Source organism: Cavia porcellus, unplaced genomic scaffold (genome assembly GCF_034190915.1).
Source record: "Cavia porcellus strain 051 isolate PalLab524CR breed Dunkin Hartley unplaced genomic scaffold, mCavPor4.1 scaffold_25, whole genome shotgun sequence".
NCBI classification, from domain to species: Eukaryota; Metazoa; Chordata; class Mammalia; order Rodentia; family Caviidae; genus Cavia; species Cavia porcellus.
The window spans coordinates 15327269-15340214 of NW_026947508.1; the positions used below are offsets into that span (position 1 = coordinate 15327269).

Genomic DNA, 12946 nt, shown 5'->3' on the forward strand with positions numbered 1-12946 from the left:
TGATAGTTACTTAAAAAGGCTTTTGAAACTAAGAACCTACATATGCAAGATTTTGTTGTTATTATAACTTTAATTCCACAGCATCCCCCAAGGAACTGCTATGTGCCTGGCATTTTGTGTGAAGCCCTGGGAATATGGAGACAGAGAGCTCAGGCAATTGCTCCAGAGGGAAACACGGTCTGATAGAGGAGGAGACAGCAGTGATACACAGGAGGCCCAGTGCTGGGACAGAGGGCAGCCACGGGACCCAATTCAGTGACAAGGAAGGCTTCCTGGAGGAGGTGCCATCTCAGCTGACAGCAGGATGATACATAGGAGCTGGCTTAATGGGTGTGGGGGGGGCGGTGCTTAGAGAATGGCAGATACTAAAGTACAGGGGTATAAAAAGTTCCGCCTTTTGGAAAGAGCAGTGTGGCCAGCGGAGAGCCATGTTAGCTTTGCTGTCAGTGTTCCCAGAAAGTGGGATTGAAGCAGTATCTTCTACTTTGCAGCATAAGGGTAGCCCAATGTGATGAGAAGGGACCCACCAGTCTGTCCCCACCAGCCTTTTTTGTCTTTCTCCTTTTTACCGGTACCGGGGATCGAACTCACGACTACCTGCTTGCAAGGCGGGCACTTATGCCGCTGAGCTAAACCTCCAGCCCCCATAGAGAAGTCTTTAAAGGCCACCAGGCCTCTATCTAGCCATGGTCCCCTTCCCCAAAACTCTCCAAAGCACCTCTTTGGCCCAGGGCCCTTGGTGGAATTTCACAGATGAGGCTTGGGTCACTCTTGGAATGTGTACTGAGGCTTCAGGTTAATGGAGATATCAAAGGGAAATCAGGGTGAATCACTGGTCTGCAGGTTCCTCGTGACTGCCTTTGGACAAATGACCACTCTTGTGAAGTTTGAGTGGGAAGGACAGGGGCTGCAGGGGGCTGACTGAGACGTGCTCCCAAAGCACGCAGCCTGTGTGCAGCTATCTTAGACCCAGCCAGCCTTCCCCTAAGCCTACCCACTACCTGGGGCTGGTGCTACAGTTGGTTGAAGTGAATCTCTGCATTCATCACAGAAGTAGACAGGGCCAATTACAGGCGCTAGGCATGTCATTTTGTTGACTGAGCTGCCCTGTCACTAAGATTCCAAGATGCAATTCTTTCCAGCTCAGCTAGGACTCCAGGGAGACCCACCCCCTCTTCCTGTCCCCCTCTGGGTGTCTCACATCTGCCCTCACAGCCGGGAGCCCCTCTCACCCAGTGGTAAGAACACAGCCAGGTTCCAGGAACTCCCAGAAACTTCCCAGGATCTTTCCTAGACCCCGTAAGAAAGCAGGATAGCAGACAAAGCTAACTTTTCTGTGCCTCAGTTTCTTCATAACTTCAGGAGACCTGTGAATACACTGAAGTCCATGAAGAAGTGACTGATTTCTTCCTCAGCAAACATTTATTTAGAAACCGTGGTAGATGCAGCAGCAAACAAAATGGGCATTGTCCTCAACAAGCTCCCACCCTCTTGTGCCTCTGTTTCCCCATCTGGTACATGAAGATTGTAATAGTGCCTGTCTCACATGAGGATTACATAAATTAACAAAAAGATTAACACAGGGCCTGAGGCTTCACACTTGCCCCTACAGGCCTGTAGTGGTAGGCATAGTATTCTTCCTGGTCCATAAAGATCAAATGAGATAATCCAAGCAAAGCATTTAGGGCTGTGACTGTGTGATTGCACCCCATAAGCATGAAAGCTATTTCCTCAAGCAAGAGAGACAGGGTGACAGGCATGGGCAACGAAGTGGCTTGCCCTAGATCTCACTGCCATGCGCGTTTTAACCAGGCTCTGAGAGAGGACTTCTTAACCTCAGCTGTTGGAGTTTGGGCTGGACTCTCCTGTGGGCCCTCCTGGCACTGTGGGATATTTAGCAGCATCCCTGGCCTCATAGCACCCGATCCTCCCACACTGTGACAATCAGAAATATCTCGATGACCAAACTACCTGCAGCTGAGAACCACTACTACAAACTGATCTTTGAGCTCATACTTCAAGAAACTCCAAGACCTGACCCTCGCTCCCCTTCCTTCCAACCCCAAAACCATAAAAGCCTTACCCCTACCACTCCGCAAAGGACTTGCTTTTTTTCCAGCAGACTCCAACCTATGTCCCCCGCTCAAGATCTTCCTGTATCAGAAGTGCCCTTCCCACCTCTATGCCTTTCTCCAAAGACCCTGCCACAGGACAGTTTAGGCCCAGCCTTCAGCAGGGCAGGCTCTCTACCTGTAGCATTATGGCTGATAGAGACCACATCTGTTCTGACCTGGCTTCTACCCCCCACACCAGACAGAAGCACCTGAGCACATGCCCCAGGCCTGACTCTTGTATTTGTCCCCAGCACCCAGCACAAAGCCCGGTTCGGGCTGGGTCATTGCGTGCTGGGTCATTGCACTGCGTACTTGGCCAGCACAGAGGCCTCTGGAGCCCAGACAGCCCTTAGGGAAGCCTCAAGGGCCACAGGGTCAAGAAGCACTAACGTCTGGATCCCAGCAGGGGTTGAGAATTGAAATTGTGAGCCAGACTCAGGTTCGGTTTCCACTTCTGAGTGATTCCTGACCGAGGGTCCAGTGACTCAAACTCTCTGGGCGTCCGTTTCTTCCTCTGTGAAAAAGGGAGACTAGGTAATGCCCCTAATGGTAGGATCGCTACAGAGAATGAAATCGGGCAACCCTGAAGAGGACTTAAGGCCAGGGAGCCTGGTAAATAGGAAAGCATACAGAACCCTAAGCTGTGCTCGGGATCTGATGCAGGGGCCACTCCTCGGTATCACCCCTGAGGTTGGGTCAGCAGTCCTGGAAGCACTAGGGACAGAAATTACCACTCTAGTGTCACAGAAGAGGGTGCTTGAGGTTCACAGGGACCAGAGCAGCGCAGCAGAACCTCCGCTTCCGATGCAAGGCTCCCCGCTTCCAGGACCGGGGTCCCAGGTGAAGGCAGGGAGGGGGTGAGAAGAGCTGCCCGAGGTCCCCGCAGGGCCTAACACTGGAGCTTCCCCTAGAGGGAAGGAGGGCCCTGGGAAGCAGGATGTGAAGACGCCGCGGGGGCAGGGAGGGCAGGGCGGAGGGAGGCCGCCGCCGGGGAGGCCGCCAGACACCGTAAATAATTCACACAGACGGACTGGATCCGGATCGCGCGTGCGTGGGGGATCCGGTCCAGGTCCAGCAGGCTCGGACGCTGCAGGCTCGGACGCTGCAGGGGACTTGCGGTCTCCCTGCCTAGGAGGGGAAGAGTTCGCGCGGCTCCAGCTGCCAGGAAAACACAGCCCCAGGTGCCGGCTCGGTGCCACTCCCTGCCGCGGAGGGGGGAGCTCCCCGGAACTGCCCCGCGGGGCAACCGGCCTGCTGCCGCCTCCGCCCGGCCGTCTCCAGGGCAACCGGCTGGCCCGGGCTGGGGTTCACCGCCAACCGTGTCCTCGGCCTCCCCTCCCCCGCCGGGGCCGCGGGCTCCCTTCCTTGGGCTCCAGGAGCCTCGGAGCTTGCACCGGCCAGAAGCAGCAAAAATCTTCTTGCACGACCCCCAGCCCGCCTGCTGTGGGGGCAGCGGAGACCCCGGCTCCGCTCGGGACGGGCTGCCTGGGTTTCGGTGCCGACTGCACCGCTGCACAGCTGTGGGATCCGTCGGAGGAAGGTGACCTTCTCCCTCTCGGAGTCTCGGTGTGCCTGACCTGTAAAATGGGGGTAATCGTAATAGTAACGACCTCACGGGGTGGTTGTGAAAATTACATGAACTGGATGCAAAAAGTGACTGGCCGAGAGCCAGCACGGAGTAAATATTACTTTCCACGTTGAGAAATGGAGTCCCGGAGAGACAGAATACTTGCCGGAGATGACGGTCACTCGGCAGCGTTGGTGCTGGCAGATTTGGGGTTGGAATGCAGTCGCAAATCCTTTTCTGAGACACTTAGGGTGGGTGCTGGCCGCCTGCTATTGGGTTCCCCCCAGGGTTGCCAACACTTCCTGTGGGCCCACGACCCACCCCCACCTCGTAAAGTTCACATTGAACAGTCATCGATCTGGCCCTGAGGTCCCTGAACCGGAAGGGGCCTGGCTTTCGCCAGCGGTCTCCCCAGTGCCAAGCACAAGCCCCGCCCCCTCCAAGCCTGTCGAGTGGTTGAATGAATATAGATTTAATAAATTCCTTAATGTCTTCCACTAAGCACCCTCCCAGAGCAATCCCCTGGCGCCCTCGGCCTCTCAGCTCTGCCTTACAGGACACCTCTCACCTTGACCATCTGTCTCCTCTGCCTGACCCACCACCCCACCCCACTCCATCACCATTCTGTTAGGATTTCCCATGGCCTGTGTCCCAAATCCTCCTCCCTTCAGCTTGTCCTCCCTAACTTCCTTCCTCCCCTTAGTGACCCTTTGTCCTCAGAAACGCTGTTTCTGGGTTGAGGACCCTCCTCCAGGCTCCAGGGGTGTGTGCTTACCCTGGGTTGGGGACAGAGTCTCTAATGTAGGGACAACAAGGTAAACCAAATCCCAGGGCAGAGCTTGAGTGGGGGGCCCATCGCTGGCGAGCTGGGGGTGGGAGATACCCAGTGGCTGCCTCCCTCCGGGAAGTGGGGGTGGGAGGCCTTCGGACACAGGATCTCTGTCCCTAGGGGCCACCCCACAAGCTCCATTCCAGCTGCCAGGTTTCCTCGGTTACCGGCAGTCACCGGGGATTTATTTTTGCATATGGTTTGGGAGAATCTGCTGCTGGAATGACAACCTTTTTTTTCCCCTCTTCTCCTTCCCTCCAATAGGCAGATTTTATAAACCAGAGCAGCTGCCTGAAGGTTTCCAAGAAAAAAATTCTGCAGAGTTTCTAACCAGGGTGACAGATCTTCCACAGGAAGTTGCTTTTATTAATATTTTTCATCTCTCTCTCTCTCTCTCTCTCTCTCTCTCTCTCTCTCTCTCTCTCGCGGCTCCATCCATCAGTCATCAGGCAACACCTTGGGCATTATGGACATTTTGAGGTCCTCCCCCTCCACACACACCACTTGCCTGGAGCTCATGATTACATCTAAACCACAGTGGGCTTGCCTAACACAGGGCAGAGATCGAACTGTTGAAAAACTGGGTCACTCAAATTGCCTGTGCAGAAGAATCCCAAATAATTTATGGAGTTACCCCTCCCTCAAGGAGCAAGGAAGTGAGCAGAACTCTCTGCCTTTAAATGTGGATTTGTACATAATGATTTTCTCCCAGTGCAAGCAGTACAGAAAGGGGGAGAGAGAGAAAAAAAAAAAGAGTAATTCTGCAGTGGAGAAACCTACAAACACCACCTCAACCAGATGATTAAAGAGTAGCACCACCAGGCGTGAGTCATGTCTAGTGCATGTGCCCTTGATACCATGTGGGGAGAAGGGGGCATTACCTTCATGGTCTCCCTCCCACAACCCATAACCTCACCTGAACCATGAGAAAAACATCGGACAACTAACTGAGGGACAGCCTACAAAATACCTCTCCGGTGTTCCGTCACAAACAAGCTAAGTCTGAAACATTCACACAGGTCAGAGGAGCCCAAGGAGGCATGATAATGTAGTATCCTGTATGGAATCCTGGAACAAACAAAAGGCATTAGGTAAAAACTGATAAAAATCTGAAAAAAATCATTCATAGGAATGTACCCAAGTTGACTCCTTAGTTATCAAAAAAAAAAAAGCCACAGTAATGCCAGATGTTAATAGCAAGAGAAACTCGGTCAGTGTATATGGCAACTATATTATCTTCATAACTTATCTGTATACGGTTATTTTTTCTTAAACATGTTTGGGGTTCAGGGTATCTCCAAGATCCAATTGTCTCTGGTTCTCTGTTTTTGATGCGCTAAGGAACTGAGCTGCTATTTTTTAGGGTACCCAAACCCCTAGATCCCAGTCTCACCTCCATAGGAAATACAATCATTCTTCAGCCCAGGAAAAACTCCTATTTGGTTCACTATCCTATACTCAGCCTCACACAGGGGCAGGCAGAGAGTAGGTGCTAAATCAGAATTTATCAAATGAATGAAGCTTGGGAAGGTCTTGTCAAAGGAACTAATCAGCAGAAAGCCAGGCTTACCCACCCAGAGACAGAAGGCCTCAGCAATCTGATTGGAAGACTGGTGACCTCTCTTGACAGTTCCCTTTGGGAGCAAGCACACAGGTTTACTTAGTATTTTTTTTTTTTTTAATTGAAGGACTTTGGGGAACAGATGGAGATGATGAGAGATGGGCTGATTCCCTTAAATCACCTCCCAACAATGTGTGCAAATGCCCACCCCAAGAAGCCACTACTGTCCCTCAGTGCAGCTGCCAAAAAACTATCTGCAAAGAAGCTTCACACAACAAGAGCTGTTGGCTGTGTGCATTGCCTGGCACCGGGCAGGCACTGCATAGGTGTTAATCTTTACGGCTGCCACTTACTACAAATCTGGCCTTGTGTTCAGGCAGTGAAAGGGGTTCTTGTGTGATCTTCCCTAAGGATTATCATTATCCTCATTTTATAGACAAAACAAGCCGAAAGACCTTGAGAAATGCCCCCAACTTGCAATTACAAAGTCTATGTTAGAGATTTCAAATCTGAGCCATCCAAGTCCCAGATTCATGTACCAGCCACTCTAATGTCAGTCCCTTTCTAGGCAGAACCTCCTGCCAGAGCCCCTACTCACCTGGGAGCAGGCTCTGAGCCCCCCACCTCCACAGAGGCACCCCACTCTCATTCCTTCATCTGTGGCCTCCAGACAATATTTTGTTTTAAAACTTAATTTGCCAATTTCCCCCTTAGCCTTTTGCTATTCCTTCAGGCTGTCAGCCTGGACAGGGAATGGAAGATACATGCTTATTACAAGCATTCAATTAGTTAAGTCTGAATGATGCAGCCCTGGTGCTCCAGTCAATGCTTGGAGAGTCAGAAATACCCTCCCCCACCTTGATCTTTTAATAGCCCTTTCCATATTTATTGCTGTCGATCCAGATACTTCAAACATATCTTTCACTTGGTATAATGGGATATCTGCTCAGGCCCTAAAGTGCCTTCTTGACAAATGTTTACCCGATGCTATAGTATATTTAAAAGATTTATTTTCCCTTTTGCTGAATGGATTCCCCAGGAAAGGCAGACTCTGTCTTCCTGGGCAGAGAACCCAATTTCACTGCTTAACTTTTTAATGCATTACTTATTAAAATGGACCTAGAGCCTTGGCCCACGGCTCCCACCTCACCCTTTCCCAGCAGAGGGCAGCTCCAGGCTACAGCTGACCACATGCAAGCCCAGCCCCATTGTGACCCCTGATGCAGTAACAACAAACCAAAAGGACACCAAGGGCTGAAGGACATGGCTGCAGCTGGGTGTGAGCCTAGGTATGGGGTCAGATGATTCTGCATCCCCCACCTTGGAGTATGACTTCTGGGATCCAATCCTGCCTCTGCAACCTTTCAGAGTTCTGCCTTGTACAGTACAATCAAGGTGGTTATGGTGCCTATTTCATGGGGCTCATGCAAGCCTGGCATATAGCAAAAGCTCAGTTAATGAGGATGTTACATGGTCCTTTTAGCCTCTCTGGGGTCTCCTCAACTTCTCACCTACTGAAGGGAGTGAACTGTGCTTCCCAAGTTGCTGGAATGATTCTGTGAGAGAAAAAATGGGAATAAATAGGAATTGCATGGCCCTTTGATCAGGGCCGTACAAAGTAATCACTCCTAAGTGTGGACAGAAACTGAGTCTTCCAAAGGAATCTTTTGCATACCTCCTGCCCCTTTTGGCAGATTGTCGTCCAAACAGAAGGGACACCTGCTGCTTACTGTACAGAGACAGTACTCCTCAGCATTTTAAGGGAAACGAAGGGGGTCAAGAGGATAACTAGGCTCTATGGTACTTCCAGGTTTTTTTGCTCTGAAGCACTGGGAGTCCCCAGGGTCCACAGGGAGAAAGCCAAGTTCAAGGTGAGGGCCATCACCTGGAACATCAAACTGGCACTCCAGTCATCTTGCGCCTATCACAGATCCAGCTTCCCTGCCAATCCTAAGCATGATGGCTCTGATGCACAGCTCCAGGCTGGGCCTGCTGAGCCACAGGGCATTCCCTGCCTGGGAATGGGAATGATACGCCAACCCCTCCCCCATGGGTCCCTGGAGCCCCTCTTCTTCCCGTTTCCTGGGTATTCTTACCTGCTGTCTGAGTCACACTCAGGCTCCTGTCATTGTGAGCTGTTTTGATTCCCGGCTGACAGTTTTACAACAAACACATTAAAAGCTCCCAGCACTGGGGCTTCTGTACGTGTAACAGCCCAGGCAGAAAACCTATCTCAGCCTTTCTTCATCCAGATCCCTCCTTCCTAACCCCACCCCACCCCCAGTGGCCTGACCCACCCCCATTAATTGCCTCAGTGGAACAAGGGGCTGAGATTCCTTTTTTAAGGAGCTTTTCCAAGTGGCCACAGGAAAGGCTGCTGTGGATGCCTAAGACCTCCTGACTGTGGGTCCTGAAGAATGGGATCATCCTCAGGCAAGGGACCAGTGAGCTCTGGGAGGGAAACCTGTGGGAAGAGAGGAAGAGCAGACCTCCTCTGCAGTCCTGTTCCTATGCACTGTGTGTAATTCCTCTCCACCCTGAAGCTGGAAGCAGATTATCCCCCACTTTATGAACTGGGCAACTGAGGCTTATGGAAGTTTAAGGACTTTCTGTGTTCAAGTTCAGAGCTAGGAAGTCAAGAAGCTGGTATTTGAATGTCTGCCTCTCAATCACCCTTAGGACTGGCAGTTTCAGCCAGGAGTACTGGCAGTAATCCCAGCACTTTGGGAGGCTGAGGCACGAGGATCACAAGTTTGAGCCTAGCATGGGGCAATTTAGCAATTTAGGGAGACCTCGTCTAAAATAGGTTAAGTAAAAATTTTTTAAAAGTATACATATATGGGCTGGGGATGTAGCTCAGGGCTAAATCCCTGGGCTCAATCCCACAGGGCAGGGGACGCACAAGATATTGACAGCCTCCTAGCTCATCATCTCTTCTCACCATCCCACCTGAATGGCAGAAGCCCCAGACAAGCCCCAATTTACAAATCCAAAATGGAGTAAATTCACACTTGGAGATTACCCCTGACCCTTCAGCAACCCCACCCTGCTCACAGGAGCCCACCCACAGTACCACCCCCATGCCTTCTGCCTGGAAGCCTGAAGCCACCCTCCAGCTCCTTCCTGTGGGCAACCAGCAGATCGCAGCAAGTCCCCAGAACCAACGCGGAGCAAAGAGATGAGTGAGACACAGGAACAGTTCTTTATTGTACATTGGAGAAATAGCCCTGTGTGCTGGTTCAAGGTGCAACATACAGAATATCGAATTAAGAAAAGAGGAAACTGAGAAAGGAAGGGAAACCTCTTGAGGTTCAAAGTTGCAAACAAACAAACAAAACAGAAAAGAGAAATGGTAAAAGATTCCTCACGCAAGAGGCATTTTTGCAAATACCATGCAAAACAGGCAGCTGGTGCGCCTTAAGAGAACCCCTATAAATAACAGAAAAGACACTCCAAGCATTCCTGTACGTGGACTCAGAGCACAGGGAAAAAGGAAAGAAACCAAAATGCCTTTTGGCATTTCAAGATATTTGGCACTCTTGTGATTACATTTTTTTTTTTACAGTCCATTAAAGAGAATAAACTGACACAATATTAGAGAAAAAAACAAGCGGCTCACACAACAGACTGCAGGGGAAGGTTAGAAAAAGCTCAAGCATTTTTTTGTTTTTCATGGTTTTTTCTTTTCCTGACATATAAAATGTGTCCATTTGCATTAACTTGGGCAAATAGCTTGCAGCAACAAAGAAACACAAGCTTTACAATGCATTTTAAAATAAAAGGAGGATCCTTTCTATGTCTCATTCCTTAGAAAAGTTATCTTTTTGTTTTAAACACATTCCTAATAACTTCCAAAGATGAGCAAAATAAAACAGTATCTACAGAGATCCTTTCTTCATTTCTTTGTACATCCAAGGGTAACATAAAAAAATAAAACTGGACAGCATTTTCACATCCAAGCGCACAGAATCATTTTTGCAAGATGAAATAATGTAAACATTGGATACAGCCAAATCAGCGAAGAATGCCAACACCTCAAAACGCCCGGTGCTGTCGCTTCGTTAAGTGGTTCAAAATCCAGATCTATAATTGCGCAATATTCACCGTATATAAAAAGAAATAGATATTAATCTTGACAAATAGCTGCAACTGAGACTTTTTATATGTGTGTATATAGTGATTTTTAGAACTTTTTTATTTTATATATATTTTTTAAATTTTTATTTTTGCAGAGGAGCCCAAAGCCTGCTCCTCCTTCACCTCCTCCTCCTCCTCCTCTACCTCCTGCCTCATCTGTCTCCCGGCCTGACACGAGATACAGGTTGTTGATTTCATCGTGGGTAGCAAGCTAGTAATAAATTTCAAAGTGCTTTCTCTTTTTCATGCTTTTTGCCAATAACTGTTACCGCAGCTGTTCTCATTCTTTAACTCATTGTCTTTGGGGGAGTTAGACACCAGGAGGTGCCTTGTCGGTCATATTTTTCAGCACGTCATCAATCCTATCATCTTCAATAACAACTGCAAAAAAGGGGGGTAAAAAGAGAGGTGAGGTGAGCATGAATGGGCCTAGTGAGGGGTCTCTGACATTCGGCGTTGTTCCCAGTAAGGTTTGGGGAGGAGGGCACCCCTCAATATGAAACAGCCCCATCCTCTCCGAAGGGGTCAGGAGTCCCTTCCCTTTCTGTGAACTGCCCACCCCTCAACTGCGTCCCAGATGGGTCCTAACGGGAAGAGTGAAAGGTGCCAACCAGCAGTGGCAGCAGCCCGGGCAGGGCGCACCCTGGCCTGGTCCTCCACTCTCTACAGCATTTATTTGGAAAGGAGCCTCCGAGGTAGGAAAGGGAGTGGACAGGGAGGCGGCCAAGGTCTTTGGTCTCTAGGACCCCCAGAGATGTCGGGAGGGCACCGATAAGGGCCAAAGCTGGGTGTGGACGTGCAGGGAATGAGGCAGGGACGCCGGGGCAGGTTAGCAGAGCGAGCGAGCCGGCTGAGGGTTCAGGCCTGGGCCTGGGCAGGTGTCCCTTTTGCGCCGCCACCGGCGGGCGGCCTGGGTCCCTGGTCTCTGCCCCCTACAGCAGAGAGCAGAGCCTCCCTTTGCTGCCCGCCTGGGGCTCCGCCTCTCACGTCCCCTCGGCTTCTTTCAACGCCTCCAACTAGCCTCACCTTCCTCAGTCCCTCCACCAATCCCCCAGCTCAAGGCTCGCCTTCCAGGTCTCGGGGTCTCTATGTGTGGGGTGCCGGTCACCCTCATTGTTAGGCTGCTTTTCTGCGCTCCCCTGACTGGCGTCCCCGTGATCTCTCTCTACAGCTCCCTTTCGGAGCTTTGTCCTCCGTTACCCTCGGACCCCCTCGGCTCTACCTAGGCGTCCCGGGCTCTCCCAGGGGCCGTCCTGCTCCCTCGCTGTCCCCGAGCCTAGAGGGCTCCTCTCGGAGCCGCCCAGCGTCTGTCTCTCTGGGGCTTCTCCAGCTCCCACACGGAGCGCCAGGCTTGTAAACCCACACCACCACCCCCGCCAAGTAACAATGAAAAGCCGGTGCCACCCGAGTGGCCCTCGACTTCCCTAAGGGAATGGGATCCTCCCCCCGCAGTTTCCCAGGCCCTCACTTGGGGAGTCCTGAAACCCCCCTCCCCCTCCCCAGGACCTTAAAGCAAACACAGCTGCGACTCCACTGCGCAAAACTGGGGGTGGGGGTCAACAAGCAAACTTTGGCCCGGGTGGGGTCCTCGGAACCACTCACCGCCCTCTGTAGTAGCCAGGAGCCGCCACGCCCCCGGGGTGACCCTAGCCGGTATTCGGCTGAGAAGACCCGTTTTTGCGGCCCGGCCTGACCCGACCCGCAGTGCGGGATCCCCCACTCTGCAGGAGGGGATTCCACCGGGGCGCAGCAGGCTTCCGCAGCCGAGCGACCCCCGCAGGCCGCGCGGGGGCAGGACGGGGGTGCTGGAGAAGGGGCTTAGCACTCACCCCGCTTGCTCCGGCCGATCTGGCCCAGCTTGGGCGGCCGCTTGTTCTGCCCGGCCCCAAAGAAGTTGTTGGTGTCCTGCAGGCGGCAGGAGAAGATCTGGCCCACGTCGCCGCCGTCGCCGTAGGGGCTCAGCTTCTCATCGCCGTAGGGCAGCACCTCCGACATGGTCGCGTCCGGGGGCTCGGCGGCGGCACCTCCTCCGCCCGCGTCCCCGCCCGCGGAGGACAGGGTCAGCGGCGCTGGGGCCGGGGGCGGCCGGCTGGGGACGGCCCGCGGGCCGCGGCGGCAGAGGCGCCGGCAAGGGGCCGGGGGACACCGCTAGGGCAGGAGCGCGCCGCCCGCGCGAGCGACCCAGCGAGCGCCCGCGAATGCGCTGCGCTGCGCTCGGGCTCGACGCGCGAGTGGCTGCTGCTCCGGCGGCGGCGGAGAGCAGCACTCACATCCTCGGCGCGCTCGCTCCGGCGCGGGGCGGGGGCCGCCGGGCGGGGCCGAGCCGGGAGGGAGGGAGGGAGGGAGGGGGCGTCCCTGCGAGCCCGGAGGGCGCGGGACCGAGGAGGGCGCACCCCGCGCGGCGGCGAGCGCGGGCGGCGCGGGGTCCGGGAGGAGGACGCGAGAGCGGCGAGGGCGAGGGGCGGGGAGCCGGGGGAGGAGGGGGAGAGACGGCGAGGGGAGCCGGGGAGGAAAAGCGAAGGGAGAGGAGGCAGGGACGGGGAGAAAGGAGAGACCGAAAGGAAGGGAGGAAACTAGATCTGGATCGGGGAGGCAGGGAGGAGCGCAGGGGTGGAGGAGCGGGAGGGAGAGAAGGGGGTCGGAGAGGGAAGGAGGAGATGGGGAGAAGGAGGCAGGGACCAGGCGCAGCCAGCCAGCGAGCTGCCAGCGAGAAATGCCGGCCGCGGCTCGGCGCGCGG

General features: G+C 53.2%; 1 protein-coding gene across 1 annotated transcript; it reads right to left on the reverse strand.

Moving 5' to 3' along the window:
- Positions 1-9250: 9250 nt before the first annotated feature.
- Camk2n1 (calcium/calmodulin dependent protein kinase II inhibitor 1) lies at positions 9251-12349 on the reverse strand. The gene is made up of 2 exons (XM_003471357.4): positions 12038-12349; positions 9251-10589 (listed from the first exon to the last, which is right to left on the reverse strand). Exons 1-2 carry the CDS (start codon positions 12201-12203, stop codon positions 10519-10521), a joined length of 237 nt encoding a protein of 78 aa, XP_003471405.1. The 5' UTR covers positions 12204-12349; the 3' UTR covers positions 9251-10518.
- Positions 12350-12946: the final 597 nt, after the last annotated feature.

Excerpts from the sequence above, each read along its gene's own strand:
- Camk2n1 (XM_003471357.4), bottom strand. The coding sequence starts at position 12,203 with ATGTCGGAGGTGCTGCCCTACGGCGATGAGAAGCTGAGCCCCTACGGC. Across the intron at positions 10,590-12,037 it reads GATCGGCCGGAGCAAGCGGG|TTGTTATTGAAGATGATAGG; the intron begins GTGAGTGCTAAG and ends CCTTTTTTGCAG.